Here is a 25,960-nt window from a genome sequence, read left to right as displayed (position 1 = left end):
AAGTCCTGAAAAATGTTTGTTCAAAATAGTGCTCTCAGGTGTTGCTGCCCAAGCCAGGAGATTCAGCAAAGACCCTTGAAAAGCCTGCACTCTGATACAGTATAACCCAGCTGCCTTAGAGCCACTGACCCTCAAAGCTGGGCTTTCCAGGAGATCAGCAGACAAAGGGCAGAGAAAGGCCGTGCTCTTCCCTAGGTAATCTTCTCTCAGGAAACCTTACTGGAGCCAGCTGCCCCATGACTTCGTTCAGGCAAGAGGTGGTCCGGCGGCAGCAGCCCCCTTTCGGCCAACACCACGAAGCCGGCCAGCCCCCGAAAGGGCTGGGGCAGCTCCTCGGGCCGCCGCCGAGGCCGCTGTGGTCCGGCAGCCCCCTCCGCCTGCCGCCCGCTCCCACCCCCGCCCTCGCGGCTCCGCATAAAGGCCGAGCGGGGCCGCCGCCGCCCCGCCGGTGGCATGTCCTGCCCGCGGGGCGCGGCGGCGACCTGTGCAACCGCCGCCTGACGTTCGCCGTGCCTGTGGCGTTGCGGGCTTTTTTTTTTTTTTTTTTTTTTTCTTTCTTCCTTCTCCCTTTTTTTTTTTTTTTTTTTTAAATTTTATTTAGGCTCCTGTCGCCACTGCGGCAGCCGGCCCCCCTCCCACCCCACCCCACCTCAGAGCCGCTGCGGCCCGCTCCAGGCTTTCCCCAGCAGGGCGGTATCGCGGGGCTGGGCCAGCGGGGCTGCGGCGGGGCGCGGCGCCGAGCGGAGCGCGGAGGGAGGGAGGGCGGGTGGCCGGAGGATCCCGGCGGCGGGGAGCCCACCATGCCTGCACGCTGCTCAGGGAGCTGCCCGGGGCGGCTGCTGCTGCTGCTGCTCTGCCTCTGCTTCAGCCTCCCGGGAGGGAGCCCCGCAGGTAAGCGCTCCCCTCCCTCCTCTCGCCGGCCGGCGCCGCTGCGAAGCCGCCGCGGGGCTCGGGGTGGGCTGGGTGAAGGGGTCCGGGAGCGCCTCCTCGCACCCGGTCCCGCGGCCCCCCGGAGCATCCCTCTGGGATCCTGCTGCCGCCGGGCTGAGGCGGTGGCGTGCCCAGGAGGCGCCTCTCGGCCCGGCGGTGAGGCTCGTCCTTCCATCAGCCGCCCCCCTCCCCCGGGCGTCGAAGCGAGCCCCCCTGCTCCCCGGTTTGCCTCGCCCTGTCCCTCAGAAACCGGCTTGGGGACAGAGCCCGGGCCTGCAGGCAAGTGGGGTCGCCCCCGGGGACGGGTGATGGTCTGGTGGCTCCAGATCCTCCGCCCTGCCCGCCTTCTGCCTCGCAGATGGGAGGATTTATTAGTTCACGAGGCTAGGGCAAGGGAGGTTGAGGCGTAGCGCTTGGTGGTTGCCATATTTTTAACAAATAGCGCGTTATTAAGGTCCTGAAAACCCCCCAGTCCCTCTGAGCCTTAAGCAGGTAAGCTAGTTTAGTCAAACATCAGTATGCCTTTAAGGGCCTGAAAAATGTCTCTTGGAGGAGTCTTATGTAGCAGCTTTCAGTGCTGCTTTTAAAATATTCATAAAAAAAGGACCTGAATGTTCTGGGATGTGTGCTTTCTCTGGTGTTTTTCAGCAGTCCAAGAGCAGGCCAGCCCCTTCTAAGGAAACAAGAGCATACTTCTAAAATCAGTGGATTTCTATTATTGACCACTGTTTTTAAAGTCTGGCAGAGTGCCACAGAAGGGTAATGGATGGAAATACCAGATTTCTGCATATTTTGCATAGAGGATGCAGTTGTTGGGGCACATCTTGCCAAGGCTGGCAGTTCTGCATGTTACGTGAATATTATTAATTCTTCAGCTGCATTTTCCATATGCTGTATATGAGTAAGTAGTTACACATTTTGTGGTTCCTCTGTTAATCACTCCAACACTGAAAGGAGAGCTATACAGATTCCTCCATGGTGATAATCTTCAAGTTTATAGTAGTTTAACAAGAAAACACTGAAGGACAGAAAATGTCTTGTAGTTCTCAAAGCTTGTGTAAAATATGTGTATTTATGTACACACATAAAGTAAAATACCTTTTTAACAGGATCTCAGTGATCAAAAAGTTTTGTGACTGTACATGGCATAATATTTGTAGGAACCTGTGAGTCATGGTTTGGCAACCTGGCCAGATGACACTTAATTTTTGATGATTATTACTACCAGAGCCTGTACCTAATGGTGACTGAAGAAATTCTAAACTTATGTAAAGCCATCAGTGAAATGAGATCCTCTTTGCCAAAAACAAAACAAAAACGCTCTGTTAGGTAGTTTCTGCAAATCTACCATCTTTCTAAAGTAGTAGATACCATGTTTGGTTTTGAGCAGACATCAGAAATGAAACAATGACTTTACCCTGTTTTACCCTCTGTGTGTATAAAGTGAGGTTATTGTTTCTCAGACTTCTTATAAATATGAAAGCATTTAAGAGAAGCAACTTGAGTAAGTAGAAAGGCTTCATACTATGGTTTGCATATTGCCTTAAGTGCTGGAAAATACTGCTTTATTCTTTCAAGCATAGAGACTCTCTGGACAGGTTCTCCAAAGTAAAGTTCTTGCAACCTTGGAAGAACTATTCTAACACTGCCTTTTGGTGAAGTCCAGAAAACAGTATGTTCTGGAGAAGTGCAGCTTCAGCGGGCTTCAGTCAAAATGAATGTTTGCAGCAAAAGCGAATGGAGGGAGTACCACATGCACAAGGACTGAGTTGCAGCAGGTTTGGTGAGATATCCCCCTGCAGCTGGTCAGGCTGTTGCCAAAAGGCCTCCTAGATGTTATTTTCAGATAAGTAACTTGAGTAGAGTTTTTATGATTCTGTTATTTTTGTCTTCCAGTCCTGATAAATTTAATTGCTTTGAAATATTTTAACCATTACTTTTATTCTGTACTGAGTTTAGGGTAATCTCTAATTGCTGTGTTAAGGTGTAGAGTTCTTCAGAGCTTGCTGCTTCACTTGAATGCTGTTTCAGTTGCATGGGTTAGTTGGAGCACATGCTGCCAGATTCTTTTAGGAAGAGCAAACCCACCACATCTCATGTGCTAGCTTCCGCCCCTGAAGATACCAAGGAGCTCTGTGAGTGGTAGATACACCTGTTTTCTTAAACTCTGCTTCCGTGTTCTTGTTTTCTGGTTTGCCCTGAAGGCAGGGCTTCTCATAGGGGCATTTGAAAACCCTTTGTTTGGATCCTCCGGTGCTTCATGAGAGCTCAGACTGCAGCTTTTTCCTTTCTAGTGGCACTAGGAGATTCCGGCTGCCAGTCTTGGAAACTGCTGAATGCATTTCCACAGGAAATAATGGGTATTAAATTCATTGATAATAAACATTAAATTAATGATGCTAAATTACACCGAATTGTATCTCATTCTTTCCCTACTTAACCATTTTTCTCTGCTGCATTTTAGTGAAGACATTTAAGTGGGCCAGGCTGTTTGTAGAAATCAAAGTGAGCAAATAAATTAAAAAGCCTGAAATTTCTCTGGTGATTACAAGTATGGTATACATCATGCTTTATCTCCCAAATACTGGCTACAGCAGGGGTGGTGGAAAAATACATTGGTGTCCTCATATTCATCTGCTCCTTTCTGTGTAAAGATTAGGGCAAGAAGAACTCAGCAGTCCTCACTATTGATTAAAGCTAATGCAAATCAATTATAGGCTAAGGCATTCCAGCCCTGAGTCAATAGTTTGAGAAGTTATTATTGGATATGCTTACATCACTGCCTGCCTTGATCACACTGATCATGCAGCAGTGGGTCATCTCGATAACCTATGCTATTCAGCAGGATGCATATGAAAGGATGAGGTGCGGTGGTACTTCATGCCATGTAGTTTTATGTATGGACAGATGTAGAATCAATGGTGATCAGAAATAACACTCCTCAACTGCTTTCACTTGGTATGTTAATCAAGGAGGACAGCCAAGATGAGAATCCTGTTAGTATGCAAACCATGTTGCAGGTTGTTTGGCTTCATTGCAGAGTGATAACAGAGGTGCTGTAGAGCTTGGCACTGGCGCCTTCTAAATTTATCATCTTGGGGTATTCTAATTACTGTGCAGGTGCTATGTCTACTAAGCTGACACAGAATCAGGTGATCCGTGGCACCATGACTCCCTCAGAATGCCTCAAGATGCTGCAGAGATATAAAATTCATGGACCTTCAACCTTAGCCTTAATATCAGGAACATTATACCCCTCCCTCTCATCACTTCTCTCAAGCAGAAAATAAGACTTGTCTTTCTCACAGCTGGTTCATAAGGCAGCAGGTACTAAGTCTGAACAAATTTCTTTATTTCTTACCTTCTTTGGGAGAATGGCAGAGGGGCACTTTTGGCTGTGGGACCAGTGCACTAATTAACTATGAAAAATAAAATGCCAATTGTGAAGAACCACAAATGCTTTGTTTTAAATTACACTCTTCAACTACCTTATAATCTTGATCCAAACTGGGTAAAGTATGATGTGCAGATTGAGAGAGCAGATAGTGCGAGCCAGGCATGATTCTGATGCAGTTTAGTGATAGTACACTGGAGCTGCCATGGAGAAAGCCTGTCTGTCTGTGCCTGTAGTACTTAAACAGCATAGGAGTGTTAGTAGCATTGTTCACTTGTAGGAAACTAGCAGTATGAAACTTTACCAGCTGCTCTGAAGGCACATGGCTCTCAACAAGTCTGAATGTGTTCAAACTGATGCAGCTCTTCATTTTTCATTCCATGCTTGATGCTGTCTTGAATATCTAGTAGAGTTTATTACCTCTTCTGTCTGTACTTAAAACTGCAAAACACAACCTATGTGCCCTTCTTTCCCTGGCTACAAACGCAGCTTTGTAACAATTGGCCAAATCACTTAAAAGCTACTGATGTGAGGTTGCTCTAAGGAAGAACACATCCTACTGATAAGTCAATGTCCTGAAATAACTAATCATGTGAAGATAATCTTTATTTTAATCTAACTAGTTCTGTCATCCAAATGTGAGAGCAGAAAGTAAGCTGAAAGCATCTCTGTCTATGTAAATTTTCCAGGGATCTTGAATTCACAACTGAGTAGTGACACAGCAGCATACTAAAACTAATCTTAAAAAATTTCCCTCTTCCCCTGCTGTCCTTTCTCCAGTCAGGAATGTAAAGCAAAACTCTGGAGTGTTGCCTGAGTCTTACAAAAAATGTATTGTAAGAGTCAAATCAGACTTGTGCCGGTGTTGGGGAAATTTGAAATAGTGATTAGCATTATTTAGTGAAGTCAGTGTACGGGGTGACACAGATAGCTTTTCTTTTGCTCATCAAAGTGATAGTTGAAGGTAATGTAGTGGTTCACTCTGTCAAAAGGTAGATGTATGCAAGGTTGTAATGGATTTGTTATTGTATTGCTGAATCTGCCAATCTGTTTAAAAATAATCAATTAATATCAGTATTATCTGCTGCCATAAGCTAAGCCTACAAACAGGATGGGTCTTGAGTACTGGTTATAAAGCTTACTTGTCTGCTGAAATTTCTGAAGAATAGCTGAGAAGAGTGATCTGACTAAAGGGTGACTAGAGGAAAAGATCTGAACACAAAACTCTCCATCAGGTAATTAGAAAGGTCAAGTAAAAGATAGAGCCTCTTCAAGCTCTCTTGCCTAAAATAAGTGAAAGTCAACTAATTAAAAGTAAGTTTTTTGCATTTTGTCCGTTTATGCTCAGAAGTCAAGAAAACAATGGTAGTGGGGAGGCTCTCTTTGAATTCTGTTCATGAACTAGGTATTTCTTAATCATTTCTGAGAGAACAAAGCTTCTTTAAAGCCTTTTTCTTTTTAGATCTAGCTGTGACACCACAGGATGCCAATCAGACTCACGAGAACTCTTTGACTCGGATGCCAACTGGACTTAAATCATCTCCTGGTAATTATTTTATTTCACTATACCTAGAGTCATTATACTTTTTTCCCCAATGATCCTACCTTACTGTGTGTAGAGTTTACACTTTCAGACTAATTAATTCTTTTGTAATATTCTTAAGAAGAAAAAGAAGCAAATGCATTATCTAGGCCTTTTTAAGCCACTTCAAAAATGTAAGCATCATAAGCAACTCATAGACTGTGGAAGAAGCTGACAGTTCCGTGAAATTGCCATAAAATCAGACAATGACCCCAGAGAAGTGACAATTCCCAAACCAGAAACATTGCAGGAGGTTCTGTTCCAGCACTTATCACTTGACAATTTTTCATGTGAAGACTTCGCTCTTGTATTAGTGAGATATGCAATAATGTCACAGAATCATTTTACCTTCATCTATCTAATTATCTACGTGTCCTAACCTTATGTTGTTCCTGCCCTTTATTTGGGGACCCTAATTGTGGTTGTGATTGGGGGTAGTGTGTTTCATACTGGAGAAGAAACCGATGATTGTTTATTCCTACCTCAAAGAAGAGCAGCGGGAGTTCAGCAGTGCACCAAAGCTCTTGCTGATTAACGTGGGCTAGGTGTATTTATATGTGAACTCATAGCAAGTTCTGATAAGTTATTCTAACCACTCTTCTATCTTTGAAGATGGTGCTAGTTCCCTGATGTTCAGCTTCAGTGCTTTTTTAGCAAAATGTGTTTGAGAGCCGAAGTGCAATATCTAATGGATTTAATAACTCTGCATGCACACGCATACACAGACCTATACATGAAGTAAAGTACACAAGGTATTTTGCATAATGTGACCTTATTTGACTATGTTCATTTGATAGGCAGTTTGAGGAAGAAAGACAGTATGAGAAATCTATCAGTGTGCAAGCCATTCTATAAGTTGTCTGTTTTATTTTCTATTTTTTGGAGATAAATTCAGAAGGTACCAGTGCCAGTTTGTATGGTAGTTGTTATCCATCACCTTGAAGGATTTCAGAAATGAACCAGGTGATGCATATAGTACGCTCACATAAACTTGGATAATCGAGAACAACCTTGGTGTGCTGTCACAGCATTTGCACACGTACACAGATTATTCCCAGACCTTCTTCAGCCTTCATGTCTCAGGCGTAAACTTTTAAACTTGTTTGTTTCTACTTCAGACAGAGATTGAGGCTTGCTTGCACTCCTGTTCGGAGAAAGACATAGTGTCTAGCGCTAGGAGACAGTTTCATAATTTGGTTGCTTAAAAAAAAAGCGAATTTTGGACTAGTAGTCAGGATTGACAATAACACTCTACTGTCAACAGCTACCAAATGAACTAGCCTTAAGTGCTTCCACATCGTCCACCTTAATATACAGGTTTATTGTTTCTTTAAACTGACTGAAGCATGAGGGAACGTGTAAAAGCACAGATGGCACAACTCGCGCATAAGACTAATTGCCTGTGGCATAACATTCCTCAGGTTGTGAATTGACATGCTGACATGGTGAAAAAAAACAAAACAAACTTGCTTTACAGAATGGGCAATCAGTTTGAAAGCATGTGGTACCTCTGCTTACACTTGCTCAGAGATAGACAAGATGCAAACCACTAGCAGGGACTTCCTTCAGCACAACCAGATTCTGGCAACAGCTATAGCTGAGAAGCGTGTGTGTATTTGTTTTTTAGAACCGTACCTCTAAAATCATTATTTTATGCAGCGAAAGGAAAGGAGAAATACCTTGAGTATGCTTAGGCTTTCAGAGATGGGTTTTCTACTGCATAGTGATCAACTCTGCCACCCAGTGCTTAGAGAAGCTGTAGCCCAGTTTTCTCTTACCTTCCTGACTCCAAAGGGGAACATTTGGGAACCTTCTCAATCCATAGACAAGAGAGATAATGAAGTCTTTCCTTCTACAAAACCTGGGATCATTTCCTCCTACGATACTGTATGATTAGGCAGATTCAACCTAAAATGATAATTCATATTAACTTATGTAAACAATAAAAAACTGAGAATAGAACTACTTTCTAAGTATGTAAAACACAAGGCTTAAAATACATAGTGTATTTTATTTAACATGTGTATTTTTATTTTTTTGTCATTGAAATGTAAAGATAATAAAGTCAATATCTAACAGCTTTGTTTTTAAACCTTTCAGAGCCCATGACAAATACACAAACTGTGAACCGGCAAACGTGGGGAGGCAGCATTTCAGATCACTTGACAGTTGGACCTGATGCATCTACACTTGGTAAAAACAGTTAGATGTCTTATACTTTAGAAATTTCAGCTACCCCAAGGTTCTGCCATGTCTTTTTTTTTTTGTTGTTGTTGTTGTCATTTTTGTTTTAACTTATCAAGTAATTATCTTGGCAATTACCAATAATATAATTCCTCCATAAAAAGTTTGAAATCAAGACTGTACAAGTTCTGTTTAAAGCTGTACAGAAAGGATCCAGAAACTGAAAAAATGGAAGATTGCTGTAGTTGCATTGAACTGACCTTTCCTTTAAGTGTATTTTCCACTGCATTTTCCCAGAGCGCGCACTTCAGTTTACTAGGAACTTGTTTACTGGACCAATTGTTCACATTGTTTACAGAACCAATGAAATTGAATTGTTTACAGAACCAATGAAACAATTACTTATGTAGAAGTGGAAGGGTGATGTTTCCTTAGCTGGTCAGCATCTGCTGTTAAAGCTACAGCTTTGTTAATTTACTTTATTGCTCTGTTCTTGAAATGTGAAGAGCAGAAGTATAGTGGTAAGCATAAAGTTTAATCCCACAGTTGCCTACCGGACAACTGTCTCAAGTTTTGTAGATTTGTAAGTGTAATCTCTTAGCAGTATGCTGTCCTTAGCCCTACAGAAAAGGCATATTGCTGGCCAACTAATCCCTTTTAAATGTCACTTTTGCCCCCAGAAGGAAGGGACTACACCTAAGTAAGGCAGATGATAAAGTGCGTCAATGCATACTATGTGGGGAAGCAAATTCCCCGTGAGTATAACAGGAGTCTTGTGGAGTATTGTAGAACTCTGACCGTGTACCACTGAAACCCAGAGCATTCTTGCCTCTAGATTCAGTGAAGCAGTATCTGGAGAAGATGGTCTACCTATAGCTTTGTGGCTGTTAAATTGTAGTGGTATCAGGAATAACTGTTCCGTCCTTCTGTATTCTCTTCCTGTTTTTCCAATGTTTATTACTTTTCTAAGCCCTGTTTAACTTTGCTGTAGTACCGTACAGGTCTAGGATCCACATCCTGTCCTTAAGAAAAGGACGCATATAAAAATGACTCGTTGAATCAGGCTGTGAAATAGATAACAGTGGCCTTTTTGGAGTATTCTGAAATTTACATTTAAAGCATTATATAAAAAGTAAAAAACATATTCTAAAATGGTATAATTATTACAAAAATGGCCATACGACCCTGATACTTAAAGATTGTGGCTACTAATACAAACTATATGAAAGGATCTCCATAGGAGTCAGCTTTGGCAAAGCTTTATTTTTTTTTTTCCCCCTGAAAGATTGCTGTAAGAAACAAATGCAATACCATATTGCTGCATGACTACCTTTTATAGCATCATAATATACCACTTCACTTTCCCCACCACCTTGTAGGTCTGGATCTTACCACGCAGGAGTTCAAGCAGGACACCAAGTCAAACACATCTCATAGCTCTTATGAGAAGTATGAAGTAGTCCTTCCTGGTGAGTATGTTCTCTTCCAGTTATGTTACACCAAATATCAGTGATTGCATACAATATTTTCTGTTTGTTTCAGGAGATAAATGATGGTAACTTCTTTCTGAAGTAAGCCATTCACAGCAAGTGAATGGGCAAGTGATGAGGTCATTTAGAGAAAAATGAATGAATTAGTTGCATTATAGCTATTTTTAACCAAAAAAATAGTTATAATATAAAGATAATAGTTATAAATAGAAAAACTGATCTAACGGGAATTACTTAGAATTGAAAGAGATCATTTAGAACTCCTGTGCAAAATACTGGTATGATATTTTAAGGATAGTCACATAGCATTTATGCTGTATTTTCTTACAGAATGATTTTCTTCTAATATAAAACTAGGTACCTAATAAGATAGTGTCTGTTCCTTGCTCTGGTGCAAGTACTCTTGGTACAGATGCCCTAGATAGCAGCGTACCTAATGGCTAATCTTCAACAGCATAGGGTTTTCATGTTCCATTCATGGATTTAATTTTAGAATAATGAATTTCAAAAGGTACCCCTTCTATTTTTAGCCACTGTGACTAGCCTGACTGTAAAACTTTACTATTGTGAAACTAATTCTGTTTGCAAAATTACTTTGATCATAAACAGCCAAGGTGAGTTATGCTTGGCTTACTTACTGAGTTTAATAAATGGATCTAATAAATGAGTTGCACTGATTATGGCTCTGCTGTATAAGATTGATGTGTTGTACCTCTTGAGTTCAACAGAGCTGTAATTTTTCAGCTGGAACTTGGAGTTCTGGGTACGCTGTTCTGTAAGCTGAAAATATCTCTGTCAGACCCAAAAGAGTTTGAATATTCTTTGGGAGTATCTGGTGGTTCTGCTTCAGCCAGACTTTTCTGCTTTTTAGGTATGATTTTCATTAGCAAGTCAGAGTTGTACTTTAAAACTTTTTCTCTGAGAAAGGACTCAAGGTGTGAAATCCAAGTACACTTTCTTGACTGTCAAGTACTACAGGGTGGGCCTGCGGTTGAGATGAGGTCCAGAATGAATTTTCACAGAGTATTAGGTAGGCTAACCTCAGTTGTGTCTAGAAGGCATGAAAGAAAAGCTATGAAATAAAATGCCAGTGTTGAAGAGTACAAAGTCAGAGGTGATTTTTTTCTTTCATAAAAGGCTGTTTCTTTATATGGATTGGAGAAGATAACTTTGCTGTTGAAACCTACTTTCTGTTTATGCATACTTCAGGCTCATGGATCTGGTTAAAAGCCAAAAACCAGTTACTTTTTTCCCTACATTGCAGGGTTTTCAAATTGACATATATAATTCCAGTGGCTCATTAATAGGAGTCAGCCATAAATACGTTTGAAAATGGTTTGGTTTCAAGCTGAGCAGCTATAGTATTAAAGGCCAGATCCAGCAATAATAAGGTTGTGGATTTTAACAACTTCACTGGCAGCAGGACAATATCCATAATTTTACAGCACTGAAAAAATTTGCAACTGGCTGATATATAGATGCATATAAATAATGACAAGCTCCTTTTGATATTACTAATATAACATTACTAATATAACGTTAATATAACCTGTCAAGGGAAGTGATTGCCCTTCTCTGCTCTGCACTGGTGTGGCCTCACCTTCAGTACTGTATGCAGCTTTGTGCTCCACAGTATAATGAGGACATAAAACTGTTAGAGTGCCCAAAGGAGGGCTGCAAAGGTGGTGAAGGGTCTAGAGGTGAAGAGATAAGAGGAGCAGCTGAGTCCCTTGGTTTGCTCAGCCCCGAGCAGAGCAGGCTGAGGGGAGGCCTCATGGCGGCCTGCAGCTCCCTCACGAGGGGAGCGGAGGGGCAGGCGCTGAGCTCTGCTCTCTGGGGACAGCAACAGGACCCGAGGGAACAGCATGGAGCTGGGACAGGGGAGGGTCAGGCTGGGGGTTAGGGAAAGGTTCTGCACCCAGAGGGTGGTCGGGCACTGGGACAGGCTGCCCAGGGCAGTGGTCACGGCACTGAGCCTGCCAGAATTCAGGATGCATTTGGACAATGCTCTCAGGCACTTGGTTTGGTTTTTGGGTGGTTTTGTGTGGAACCAGGATTGGGACTCAGTGATTCTTGTGGGTCCCTTCCAACTCAAGGTATTCTATGATTCTGTGACGAACTATACGTATATAGCAATACACTTTTAATCCTCTAAGCATGTATTCATTACAACGTTGTTAACTTTTTTTTTTTTAATGTCAGGTACAAGTCAAAACGGAGGTTTATACTGTGCAGACACTGTTACCCCAATTCCTATCCCACCTCCTGTGAGAACAAAGTATTTCATAATTTAACCCAAAAGAAAAATAAATCAAATCATAGATCTGTCTTTCTCTCAGTGATATGAATATGAATCTATATTTGAGCCTTCTAGGATGTCTACCTGTATAATTGAGTCACTATGTTGTTTTTGTAATGGGTATGTATAATAACTCAGTTACGTTTAAAAGAAAAACTGCTGTCAAAAGCTGATTTGTATTGTAATTTGTTCACACTGGAAAGTGTAACAATGAATACTATAATCCCGTGTAATGGTGAGCACTATCTTTGAATCTCTTCTTTCCTTAGAACAAAGAAATTAGTATTTATATGAAAAATATCTTCTTTTCAACCTCTGTTAGATGATCCTGGTCCTGCTGTGGTAAAAAATATCACTTTGGACCGTGCAGTGAGAATTGAGCTCACATGCAAACTGGATGATAAATATTCCTCTCTGAAAGTGATTCAAGTGACTTGGAAGAAGGGAAATGAAACAATTGGACACATCAATAAAACGGAAAATAGCTGGAGCATCCAGTAAGTAGCATTCTTTGCAGTTTGACTTTAAGGAATTGTTACATCATTCGTTTAGGGATGTGTATATGCCTGTGTGTATTAAAAAAGAACTGAATGCAATGATTAATAGGTGCTCATAACAGCATACTGAAGCTGAGAAGAGGAAAGAAGGTTGCAGTTACATCAAGCCTGGAGGAAGATCTCCTGTTTCTTCTTTCAGTGCTGGATAAATAATGTTTCTTCAAGATAAGAGTATAGGATAAGGGTAGTGGTTCTTTGAGGCCTGGTAATTCTGTTCAGTAAGCGAAGTAGTAATTGCAGTCTGAGATTGCTAATAGGTCTCAATTTCTTTTCCTACTACCGTTATCTACCATTCTCTCATCAGTGTTGTTTTGCAGAAGTTTGAATGGCATCAGTGACTGATTTTTTACTTCATAACCATCAGAAGAAAGAGAAGAAGGAATAAGATTTACAGGAGAGATTATTTGGCTTGGTTTAAAGGTTTTCAGAACTGTTTTACAGCTCTGCATAAACTTGAGAAATAATGTAAAAATTGTTATACAATTGATACAATTTACTTTCTTTTTAAGTCAAATAATAAATGGGTTAACTTTTACCAGGTAGTTCCAAGAAAACAAAGCCTAAAGAAATTAACTTAACATCAGTAATGTCCATATAAAATTTCTGTAATGGAAAATGTGATGAGAATGTTCTATCACTGTTCTACTACTCCATATACACAAACACAAAAAATTTCTGTAAAATCAGTATAGTCCAGCATCTTCCCTGCTGTCAAACTATTAGGTGACAGCTCTTAAGCTGTTCTGTGTTGGACCTAAACTAATCCATTGATGGATGGGCTTTAAAAAGATCAAACCATTTAAATTATTTCATATAGCATTATATTTATAGCATATGCTATAAATTTCTCATGAAGCCACATCTAACTCAGTAAGTTGTGGATTATACTACTTAAAGACATTTGGTCCTGTGTGAATGCCTGTGAATAACAAGGGTAAGAATGGTGTGTATGTTCCGTATATGCTTTCTAATTTCTTAAAAATGTTGTGTTGGTTTACATTGCACTGAACCTGAGTCTTACTGTTTTACCAGTGCCTGTTCTCTGTTCCACTACTAAACTTTGCTGGTTTCTTCATAATGTTAATCAGCAGTAACTTACAGCTCTAGGACAAAAAAAAAAAAAACAACAAACCAACATGGTAAAACTTTTTTTTTTTTTTAAGATTGACAATCTCGGATAACAGTAAGCTGGGAAGTTACAATTGTACCGTAAAAGGTGAAAAAGAATTCAGCGTGGTATTTCATTTACAAGGCAAGTTATGTTATATTTTGCTTCAACTGACAATTGAAATCTGGTATTAATGGTTCCTGGTAATATGGAAATTGCAATTTAATTTGATGAGTAGTCACTAATTATGATCAAGCTAAGTGAGTATGACTACCAAACACAATTTCTATAGAACTGAAAGAAAGCTAAAGTTTTGCAGCAGAAACTAAAAGCCTTTTTAATAAAACCTGATAACAAACAAAAGTACGTAAGCTGATACTATTTTTTTTCTCTCCCCATAGAAAAGTAACTTATTTTTTCCCTACCTTCCCAATCCCTCCAGAGGGAGTACCTATTCATTACTTTTGGTGCAGGTTGGTTAGAGTGGAAAAGGCTCTCTGGATGGTATCTCATATTAGTTCTTCAGACAGCAGAGCTGATGACTTGAAAACTTGGCCTTTGATTTAGTGTTACATGAGCAGCAGTGATTAGCAGAATGGGGGTAGTTTTTTTAACACATTCAGTTGTATTTCTGTAACACCAAATTAATGCTTCAGTTTGTCTTTCATTTATATATTTGTGTAAGAACAACCCATATTATAAACAGTAAGTGTGCTTCATTGGACAGCATGAGTGACGAGCTGAACACTTAGACCTTCTTTCTCCAATAATTTCACCCTTGATAGTTGTAGGTAAAATCCAGTTGACTGAGAAAACATGGAAATGAAACAAATACAAGATACTGAGGACATACATCTCAGATGGAATTTACTTCCATTCAGTCTACACACCATCCAGAGTTTGCAGTGAGCATGGCAATCATTTGATTTATGAAAGCTCCTGAGACTCTGTGTACTAGGAGAGATTCTGACTGAAAACGGCCTCCTAAAAACTCTTGACTCTTAAATAACTACTGTAACTTCAACTGATCTAACTGGCAAGGCTGTGTAATACTCCGTGCTGTAAGCTGGCTTTGTTCAGTATGGTATCTGGTCATATGACTTTAGGAAACTCTCATGAACATTAAAGTTTTGATTAGTGATGTTATCTACTTTCAAGCATTCAACCAGGGAAGACTACCTTGCTATTCTGTGGAAAGGCAAAGTTGTAGTTTATTTGAACCTCTTCTTTTCTGAAAGGAATTGTATACTTTTCTTACCGATATGTGGGTAAGATTTAGTTGAATGGCTACCAAAGTTTGTATAGATTAAAAAAGGTAAGGGAAGCCTTATTCTTTTGGAAATGTAAAATAACAATTTCAGTAAGGGCAAAAATACATCAACAGGAAGTAATCTTTTCCAGAACACAGTGCATAGGACTGGTTGATTTATTATAAGAAGGTGGGAGAATTGCCTCACAGTAGCTGAATACAGCACAACATGTCACATGATTAATGCAAGAGTGCAGGAAACAGGAAAGAAATCCTTGAATCTTTTAGTCAATAACGCAGTGAGAATAATTCTCAAGCAGTAAGAGATGAGTAATGCGTTGGTCTAGACAAAATGGCTAAAGTCATTACAGCTGTGACTAATGCCAATAGCTTTTCCAGTTGGCTGCTAGGCACTGTTGGATGTGTTGCTTCTTCTGTCACCACTCCTCTCCTGGCTTGGAATAACCCTGAAGGCTTTGAGAGGAGTTAAATTCTTCTGCAGGTCTGCAGGAGAGTGTAATGTTTTGAGAAGCTTTATAGGAAGTTCAGATTATTAAACATGGTGACTTTTCATGGGTGTTTTAAACTAGTATTAAACTAGTACAAAGTGTTGTAATAATGGCTATATTAACAAAGGCTATATTAATGGCTACGTTAGCAAACTGTAGTCTTCAGTAATTTATACTTGCCATTTGTTCATGGATTTTGCTTGCTTCAGCAACTGTCCAGGTACGTGTGCTGTGAAACAAAACTGTTCTTTAAAACAGTGTGGAAAACTGATATAAATACCTGTTTTTTGTTTTTGTTTTTGTTTTTTTTTGTTTTTTTGTAGCAGCAGTGTTTTGTCTCCATTCTGGGTGATTTGAATAGAAAAAATCTGGGAGGACAAAGAATACAATCCCTGCCTGCAAAATAAACTGCTCTGTTGGAGAGCCAGATCCCAGAATGCATGATGGACATTAATGTCCGTAATCATATCTGAGGTGGTCACGTGTTGCTGCTTAGGTCTACAATTGTGCTTTGAGACTGATCAGCATGGCCAAAATCTTTTTGACTACTATGGAAATTCATTGGGCTGGCTACAAGGATTTTTGTATTTGCTTTGACATGTTTTCTGCTTTTTTTCCAACTTGATTTTTTTGCACCATGTGTAAATTGCAGAGGAGGTGGTAGTAGTTATTAGTGAAGTTCTATCTTTTAATGACAGAGGTGAAGATACTCTGACACTACTCTTTTAAGTATGCCAAATCATTCTGTCATAACTGCTAAAGGTAAATTCTTGGCATGTTTTTTCTTGTGTGACCAATAGCATTTAAAGATGTACCAGATCTGTACTTAGAGAGCAATGAAACTTAACAAATGAAAATAAAATAAAAGGCAAAACATGCTGGTAAACATCAAACAAATGAGGGAAAGGAGGGGGAAGGGGAAATATGTAGTCTGTTGTGATATCTCACATGCTCAGCTCTATCTCTGTGCAATGCCTCAACATATTCAAAAGTCATTTATGGGCTTCTGCTCTTGGAAGGCTGCAGAGTATATGCAGTTATAAAAGTTAGGACAAATAGCTCCAAAGTTGGAACCTGACGTCTTGTTTCTTGTGGCCAGGTTCCTTGCTTAGCAAGGTTGGACAAAAAGTCCTTTTTACTGGCATATACCCCAAAATTGTTTTTACTTTAGCTAAGAAAATATTTACAACTATAAAACTCCCTTAATCTATAAAGATCCTTTCAGTCATACACAAAAAGATCTGCATGCAGATCTTGCTTGATGCTATTACTTGGTAGCATTACAGCTGGAGTAGAAGTGTGGCAGTTTCTAAATTGAGTGAAATTGCAGAAAAGCTTCTGTAACTTTCTAATGTACTAAAAATGAAACCTAGCTCACAGCTGTCAGGGAGGTAAGAGGAAATGGACAAGGGTAGAAATCACCAATACAGGTTGGCAACTTTAATGATTATATATAAACTCAGAACAGTATTTCTGTAGTCCTCTGTAGAAATTCTGCATTTGGAACATCTGCCTGAAATGACTTTTCATTAGTCATGTGGTAAGTGGTATAATTACCTGTTAGTCATTCAAAGGGAAATAAAACAAATAGACTACTATGAATATGTATCTAAATATATTTTGTCTTTTTGTAGTATAAACCTATAGTCCTCACTTTATGAACTTTTTTCTACCTATTCTTAGTACCGAAAATTGACGTAAAAGACAAACCTGTAATCACTTACGAAGGAGATATAGCTGTGCTGGTTTGTAAAAGTCTCAATTCTACTCCCATTTCTTGGACCTGGTATATGACCAATGGAAGCGAACAGGTAAGATTCCCATGTGTCAGCCAAAAAAAAAAAAAGGCAAAAAAAAAAAAAAAAAGAGCAAAGACACTCTCAAAAGTATAATCACTTCAGGCACTATAGACTTCATTTCCATGAAAGGTAATGTAAATCTCTGCTGGGGGGGGGGGTTAAAAACAAAAAAGGCATTTATGCAATATTTAGAAGTACTCATTATTACAGAGATGTAGTGTTTGTGTTCTGGCTTGGAAAATAAATACTGTACGAAAAGTCTCTGCTATACTCCTACAGTCTGGAGTAAAGTAGTAAATCAAACTAGGTGAGTCTCGTGGTACCTTTTTAAAAATAAATAATAATAAAAAATATATTAATGATGGTTACATTTATCAAATCTTACTGTTTGACACCAAAGAACCTTACCATAGCAGGATGATTTCTTTAGACAAGTAATGCTTTTGGAAACTTGACAGAGAACAGGAATGTCTCCATTCTTTTTCTGCTTGTCTTTACAAGCATGTTCCCATTTCCTAGCCAATAAGACCTTTTTTAAAAATGGACCTGAAGGTAGTCATCCTATGGTGGATACTGTTGTGCAACTTGATTCTGAAGGAGCTGAAATAATCTTTTCACTTCAGCTCCTACCTTGAGAGCCTAGATCAGCAGTTTCCCAGCATTCAGGTTTCCCATTAGCCTGAGGAGCTAATGTGATCTTAAATTAATTGACTAAAGCAAGTCAAGTAACTTGCTCCCTAACAGTACATATTTTTGTTCACTAAATATGAAGGGAACGAATGGTGCCCAGCTAAGATAAATTATTCTAAATCCATTTAAGGTGGGCTACTTATAAATGCCACATATTCTTAATTAATTTTACATCTCTCTCTATACTACTTTCTATACTAGAACTGTTACAAGTAATTTGATTAAACACTTTCTCATTGTATTAATATGACTTCTAATTTTCTATTTTCAGATTGCCATTAATGACTCTTTGCTGTTGGACAAGTATGTAATAGATAAAGTGTTTCCCAACGTAACCCAACTGAAGATACTGAAGCTCACCAGTAAAGATGATGGTGTATACTGGTGCGAAGCTGCTTTTGAACTAGGAAAAAGCAAAGGAAAAATGAAGCTTAAAGTTCTGTCACTCATGGTGCCACTCAAGCCCTTTCTAGCAATAGTGGCTGAAGTTGTTGTATTAGTAGCTGTTATTTTCCTTTTTGAGATATATTCGAAAAGGAGAGAGAAATGTGCAGGTAGGCTTTTTTTAAGTCTTTCCTAGTTTTCCATTGGCATTACAGCCGAAGGCTGGATATGACTTACACTGCTTCACATACAAGTTCTGTGTGACTTAGTCCGTACACTTCCTGATAAAATAATATAGTGTTTTAGGAAAATGTACTTCAGAATTTTTAATCTTTTCCATGAATCTTGAATTCAAGTATGGATTTCTTTCAATATGAAATAGCTCCTCATAAGTGATTTGATACAGTCCTTAATATTTTTTCCCCTTGCTTCTAAATTAATTTGTTTTGTTATACCTGTTTGGAGAATGTCTGGGAATGGAAGCAACTGCAAGTAGTAGGTAAAAAGTAAACATCTAAACAAAATTCAGTGATCCTTGTTGCTGAACCAAAGGCACGTAGAGGAGCCAAACTAGATGTGCAAGATGATATAAATTATATATATGTATTACATATGTGGGTATTGCATGCATAGGTATGCATGTATTTTATCTGTATATCTATATGTATATACATTAATGCATATCATGTTATATACTATATATAAAATCACATTAATAGAATTTGATCAAAGTAAGTTTATTGACAGATTTGCAAGTATTTCCACTAGGTAGAGGAACAATTAGAAACTTAAAAAAAAAAAAAAAAAAAAAAATTGGTTTTGCTTGTGCATAGAATTAATGATATAATTAACAATAGGATAACTCTTTTTAGTGTTTACAGTCAAGTAAGACCTTATATAATTCTGTTTTACCTTTTCCTGTTATGCAGAAATTGAAAAAGAATTTGACCAAACTGAGCAACTGTAAGTAAAGAATTTATATTTTATATTTCAATACTTCTTTCATACTAGTTGTTATTCCAATTGGCAAAGATTAATGAATGCTAAAGTACAGTTCATTCTCTTTCTTAAGACTTCATAACTCCAGATTGCAGAATGCTGTTTTCTACCTGGCACTTAATTTTGGTGTTTGGAAGATATTTTCAATTTTCTTTTGTTAGGAAACTATCTCCTCATTCTAAACTCATTCTAAAAGGAAAAACACATTCAAGTGGAAACTTTTCAGAAGAGCTTTGAATTTTTTTCTGACATATTTCTGTTTTGTCCTTGTTAATGTGTTTCTCTAAATTGCATGCAGTCAAAGCCCTGATTGTCCTAGGTACCCTGTAAGGCTGTAGTGGCTGGGTGCTGGGAGCTGGTGTTGTCAGCTGTCTTGTTAACTCCATCTTCAGGAGCGACCCTTCACTGTGCAGAGAGCTTGGGCTCCGTGGGCACTGGATCCACTGCCTTGCTGGAGTCAAGGGAGCAGCTGCAGGCACTTCTGCCACTGTTCTGTTAGAGTGTTGGTGGTTCACTGTACCTTAGGATGATGTGTTTTTAAAGGGTAGTTGACCTAAATTTTACTTCTCTCCCTTCCCCTGTCCATTGAAGCCCAGACACTTTGTTTGTCCTATTAATTTTCCTTTTCTCTTCCAAGATGCCCAGCAGTTCCTTTTTCTCTTTAGATGTGTTGCAGTTGGCTCCCATTTTCTTTTCCCTCAAGGACTTTGCCCCTATATTGTGGATCTGCTGTTCCTGTTCCTCTGAATAGTGCCTTTCCCTTTTTGAATTTCTTGCTGCAGTGACCTTCTTTGTTTCTGTGCACTGTTTTCACTCTCCCATTCTTTTTTCAGTGCTAGCTGAAAATACATTTTAGTGCTTTTCCCCTTATCCAAACAGCTTTAAAGCTGTAATTCCATTATACTATGAAGTGGGGATTTGTCTTGGGAATATAGTGTGCTATTATACTGCTGAATGTTTGGGGATATGTCTTGGGCTGAAAATTGAGTAATTGCCTTTGTTGCTCAGCCATGCTTCTTATAAATGTGCTGAAACTGTATTACAATAGGACTATAACACAATATAGTGCACTAAAGTAGTAAGTTTTCATGTTAGGTGAAATGCGGGATGTTTTGTGATGCCATAGTTTTGATCAGCTCCTTGATCTTTAATTCACAGCTCTATCTCATTAGATAACCACATGTAAGGAAAATCTATTATCCTATGTACTAGTTGTCTCATTCTAATAATTGAATATTATTTCAACTACTGGCTGCTTAGAAGATAAATTTGTGTACCACAGAGAATGGCTCCAAAGGAGCACTTCTTGTCTGTTACGTCAATGATGACTAATATGTAGCTAAACTTGGTTGATGAGATCATAATTGAAATGTCACATCCAGCAATGTATTAGATAGGAGGATAGTGATTCAGAAAGATTTTTTTTTCAGCAAGGGAACTTAATTCAAGTCTAGCATAAGTCTTGATTGTGACCAATGTAATATAGTCAGTTGTACTGACAATGTTATCCTGTATATTGTTTCTGTTATTTATGTGGTCATTTACTTTATATACAAATTTAAAAGAACTGAATGAAATGATAGCATAGCAGTTACTTCTGGGAAGACTATCGCTGTCACATGGTGGGTTGTTTTTGAAAGTGATTGACTCAAACCGTCACTATTTGGCTCAAAGGCTCTACTTATTGTGTTTCAGTTTTGTATAATCTTATTTTTTCTTATAAACCAAATATATCTCAGATGCAGTCTGAATCTTGGGATGACTATGCTGATCCTGCATTTTGAAGTTGAGATTTGAAATTTATCCTCTTTTTTACAGTAAATCAGAAGAAAGCAACGGTGTGGAAAACAGTAGCACTAGACACAGAAAAGTTTAATCTGGTTCCTTGAAATGTAAGTAAAAGACAAAATCCATAGACCAAAGTTTATTTTTTTTTTCTTGGTGTACCCTAATACAAGGATAATGAAGAAATCCACTGTGCCATCCCAAATGTTTGTAATGTTTGTTTATTTAAATGTGGGGACAACATAGTAACAGTTCCCATGTAGATGAAACAATATGTAGTCATTAATTGTTTTACATCAGCGAGATAGTGAGTCCAAAACTTTGTAGCTGAATGCTTTCATTGTGGAGTAGTAGTTCCATTCACCCATGCAGGCCTTAAATTAGGACCCTGATTAACTTCCTTAATTGTTTGCTTCCTGATCATGAAATGTTTCTGTGAATTTCAGAGTAGGTGCTGAGATGCAGAAGCATTATTGATGAATCTTTCAAGCTGGAATTTTAGATGTTAAGTGGGATTAAGAGAGGAAGGATGCAATAGCAAGGGCAGAACTCAAAGTGGGGAATGTGGCAGTACCAGAGATCTGAAACAAGGGATTATAGGAGTTTAGGAAAGACAGAGCTTGATAGATGGTGACTGAAGGAACTAGTGGTAGAAGAAACCAGAGGATTTGTATCTCTGTGGAAGCTATATAATGAACTTCCTAGATTCTTTCCTCTGTAGTTTAATGACAAGCTCCTGCTTAGGCCATCTGGAAATGCTTCTCAGAAGATCTGTCAGCTGAGGACCAAACCTACACACTCTAGCTGCTTCCCCTTTATCATTCCCTCTACATCTGGCACCCTGATCTCTCAAAGCTCTCATCATGAGATGATAGACTTTGCATTTGTGTCACTACTTGGACTGCCTTCTTCCTTCTCAGAAGTCACCTACCTCAGGGAAGAACATTTCCATGTCCATTGTTCTAAAGACCAAAATGAGAATAGCGTGAGGTAAAGCTCATATAAAGAGAATAACAAATCAGAAAACAAACAAGAACAAATGCTTTCCAAGAATATGTTGTCTCTTGCATGTTATTGTGCTTGTTGATTGCTGTGACTTAGGCTCCCATGGACTTAACCCATTTGGGTTAAGCACCCATTTCCATAGTCGTGACATATGACTCTCACTGAATCAGTAAGGATTCACGTCTCCAAATTGGGTTTCATTATTTACCTAGCACCTCATGAACTGAACTCAAATACTTTATTAAATATAAACTGGAATGCAGCTTACTTTCAAACAAACATAGAAAAATATTACACAGCAAAATAAGAGAATTGATGTCATAATGTGTTTATTCTTTAATTCAGGAGATTAAGCCTACAGAAGCGGAAATCATCACAAAGCTACAGAAGATATATGCAGCTATGCATTTTAAACATCAACCATGCTTCTACATAGACTCTTCTACACTTGTGAGAAATATGATGCTTTTAAAATAGCTGTGAAATAGCTCATTTTATACTTAAAATGAGTTCTAATATACTGCATATAGACTTCTGGTGTCTGTAACATTTATATTTGTCATTTACTAAAAGGCAGTTTGTATGTGGTCAGATTTCTTATTGTTTTGTGACTGATCTGTTTAATTTTGTCATAAATTAGAACTATGCTTGCTTTTACTGAATGAACAGGTAATATTATCAAAAAGTGGATATTGAAGGCTTGTTAGAAAGCTGGGCTTGCAAGATCAAAAATGTATTTCCACCAAAGAAAATGCCTTTTACTAGCATATAAAGCAAATGTGACATACAGCCACTTTTACCAAAGAAATGGTCAAAGGGAAATCTTTATCGTGACTTTAAATGAAACATCAGCAGTTCTGCAACATGCAGTGAACGGAAAATGTCTTCATTATAACTTTTGCTTAGCTTTATTTAAATCAGAAGGAAATATAGGTATGTTTTGAGTACTTAAGAATTTCTTTTAAGATGTCCTGCCGTATGGCTGTGGTGCCAAACTATTTCCATATAGGCTAGGCACTTGAATACTGTGCCGATTAGGTGTTTTGGCACTATTTCAGAATAGATGGAAGAAGCAATGGGGTATCATATCAAAATATAATTGAAATAATTCCCTACACTTCTACAAATGTAGACCACAGGATGTATGAAATATGCAGAACCAGTTCTGACTATACTTTATACAGAACATAGAAATTTTAAGAATTTCACCTATGCAGTTCTTAACATATACTGTGCAATTCTTATTTCTACTTGCTTCTGCTTATGGTGTTGCTTGACAAACTCCTATCAGAGAACAGGTGATGAACAGGTGTTGAACAACGAAAAACTCTAGGGTAATACAATAAAGCAGCATGAGTACTACTAGTTCTGTTCACACACAGAATTGTGGCACTGCTTAAATTATGCTATTGTTGTAGAAGAGTTAGCTGCCATAATAAATACACCAATTAATTGCAGTATATATTTGGCAATTGAAAATGTGCAACTAATGGAAGAACAGGCAACTAATAGAAAAACAGTTGATTGCATTACTAGCCTTTTTTTTGCTAATCCAAAAGAAAAAATAGAAAATCTTTTCTTTTGTGGACAGGAGAAAGTGGACTCTCCAAAAGCATTTCTTCTCCCAACAAAAATGTAAGGAAAAAAACAGGCAGCATTTGCAAACTCCCTAGTCAAGTGAAAAGAAAATACATAAATTTTATTGCCTCAAGTGGCCATTTCTTTTTGAAGACAGAAAAAGGTAAAGGCTAGCATTGGCTGTTTTATTAGAAATGAGCAGAATCTAGTCTGATCTGTACTTAAAGCTGCTACATAAATGTGAAAAAGTAGCAATAAACAATCAAAGGTTAGAGCTTGAATAAAAAACAATGGGAAGTATATAAACATGAAATGAATGCCTGTAAGGGCTGAATACTGATAAAGATTTCCCTTGATAAGATACAATGTTTATTATATTTTGCCTTGGAGTTTCTATGCACTATGAAAGACAATGCATTTACAGGTTTTTATATGAATTTCTTATTGATATAACAGTTTTTTTTGCTGTAGCAAGTAAATGTTTTCAGGTTAAAAATAACTACTTCTGTATATTGATAGTTTGAAACATAATTTTAAGTTTGTCATTTGTTATAGAATATGGATTTTTGTAGGAAATGCGGTAGTAAAAAAAAAAAAAAGTAAGCTTACTTATAGGTCTATGAATTGGATTCTGAATAAAGCAGAATTCTTTGTAACTAAAATGAGGCTAGGTACAGTCCAAAAAAGCATACTATAAGGTGAGGAGGGGACAGGGGACTTCTCATCAGAAACTGGAACAACTTATTTCTGCATTCAGTTAGCATTTCTACATGATCTTAAAATTGTGGTATGAGGTCTTGGCCACCCATAGGCATGTTACATGAATAGTGTTTTGTCTTAGTGAACAAGGGCTGCACAGACAGAAGGCAGGAACCAGAGAACCTAAACTGTACCTTAGATCTATGATGTGTTCCTCCTATCAGCACTGTATTAGAATCAAACTGGCTGCTGAAATCGTAGCTTGATCTTTACCTGCCGCCAGCATGTTCTGCTTGCTTTGTCTCCAAGGGACTTGATATTTTTTGGGTTGGCAAGTAGGCTTATTCTTCATGTCTGCCTTGGTTCAGACCTTCTAGGTCTATTCCCTTACTGATGGAAATAATAAAAAATAGGTATTAAATAATTGGCATAAGAAACTGGTATAACTCTACAGGCAAAACCAACTTTTTTAGTTTAGATACCATGAAATTATCTCTAAGGATCTATAAATACATACCTCATGAGAAATAGTTAACACATGTTGTATATATTCAAAATGTTTCTACTGCAGTTGTTGTTTGTATCTGTTTTATTATGCAAACATAGCATTTAACAAAACAAAACAGGCCATTACTAAAAAAAATAGGTAATTCTAGGCAAAGACTCCCTTCATCTTGTTCAAGCCAAAAGATCAGAGGCACAAAACAATTCCTAGGTTATTTCCTTCAAACACAGCAGTTAAATCGAACTATAAGGATCCACAGTATTAATTCTAGTAAGCAAACAGTCATCTCTAACAACGAAGTTAAACTGGTAGGCTGATTCAAACCATTGTATTTGTCTGGTAAACCTTGTCTGCCTGGATCAAATCCTTGTTTATTTGGCAAGAAGTGATATATTACTGTTCTCCATACCAACAAAAAAAATTAAGCATTTTGTGGAGGAAAATAATTTCACTAAAGTCTTCAAAAGAATGCTAAAGGGCCATGTTTCCTAATGCTTTGACCTATTCACTGAAAATCCCTCTACTTCCTGTACATTCAGAGCAGCTGCAAGACCAGATTCCTAGTTAAGTTGTACAAATATTGGACAAATTTACCAGATTGTGAACATGTATAAAACCATATGAATACTTCCCAAGGACCGAAACCTAGGAATTACTTAATAGTGGGCCAGGATAATTAAGCTATTAGCTGTAGGTCTGTTGATGTACAATTCTGAGAAAGAGAGGAAAAAAGCCATCATTACTAATGTTGATACCAAAATCTGCATGTGTGCACCTGTAATTCTTTTTTAGCCAAAGAAAACAAGGTTTATATTCTGCCTTATGTACTTAAAACTTTCAACGCTGTTGACTGAGCAACTAAAATTTAACTAAAAATAAACTTTCTAATTCTAAAAGAAATAAAGTTGATTCTTGAAAACTTCACGTCTCAAGTAGTTTTGCAGTCCTATTTTCTCTGCCAGGACATGCACGCATAAAATGCATTGAACTACATATGAAATAAGATAATCAAAGTTCCAAGGCTTACAACTTTATACCAAAGTGGTCTTCGAATTGTCTAAATTTATGGATAACTGACTGGGCTTGTTTTTGTTGTTGAATTTTGTAAGACTTCAAACTTCTAATGCTTGTTCCATCTTAGCCAAAATGACTTTTTTTTTTTCTTAAAGATATTGTCTGGTTTGTTCTTGAATCAACCTTCCATTTAAGAAAAT

The 25,960-nt window shown here is 38.3% G+C and overlaps 1 protein-coding gene across 3 annotated transcripts; it reads left to right on the top strand.

Moving 5' to 3' along the window:
* Window positions 1-662: 662 nt before the first annotated feature.
* Window positions 663-25,670, top strand: EMB (embigin). Of its 3 annotated transcripts, none has more exons than XM_084504816.1 (12): window positions 772-891; window positions 2,915-3,065; window positions 5,787-5,870; window positions 8,007-8,099; window positions 9,470-9,559; window positions 12,202-12,376; window positions 13,600-13,688; window positions 16,986-17,113; window positions 18,063-18,345; window positions 19,105-19,138; window positions 20,993-21,066; window positions 22,310-25,670. In XM_084504816.1, exons 2-11 carry the CDS (start codon window positions 2,984-2,986, stop codon window positions 21,048-21,050), a joined length of 1,116 nt encoding a protein of 371 aa, XP_084360942.1. In that variant the 5' UTR covers window positions 772-891; window positions 2,915-2,983; the 3' UTR covers window positions 21,051-21,066; window positions 22,310-25,670. The 3 variants fall into 3 exon arrangements, with proteins under 3 accessions (XP_084360941.1, XP_084360942.1, XP_084360943.1); XM_084504817.1 differs by having other exon boundaries at window positions 798-891; window positions 2,890-3,065; XM_084504815.1 differs by lacking the exon at window positions 2,915-3,065 and having other exon boundaries at window positions 663-891.
* Window positions 25,671-25,960: the final 290 nt, after the last annotated feature.

The sequence above is a fragment of the Aythya ferina genome (genome assembly GCF_964211825.1).
Source record: "Aythya ferina genome assembly, chromosome: Z".
NCBI lineage: Eukaryota > Metazoa > Chordata > Aves > Anseriformes > Anatidae > Aythya > Aythya ferina.
This window is presented reverse-complemented; position numbering and strand designations above follow the sequence as displayed.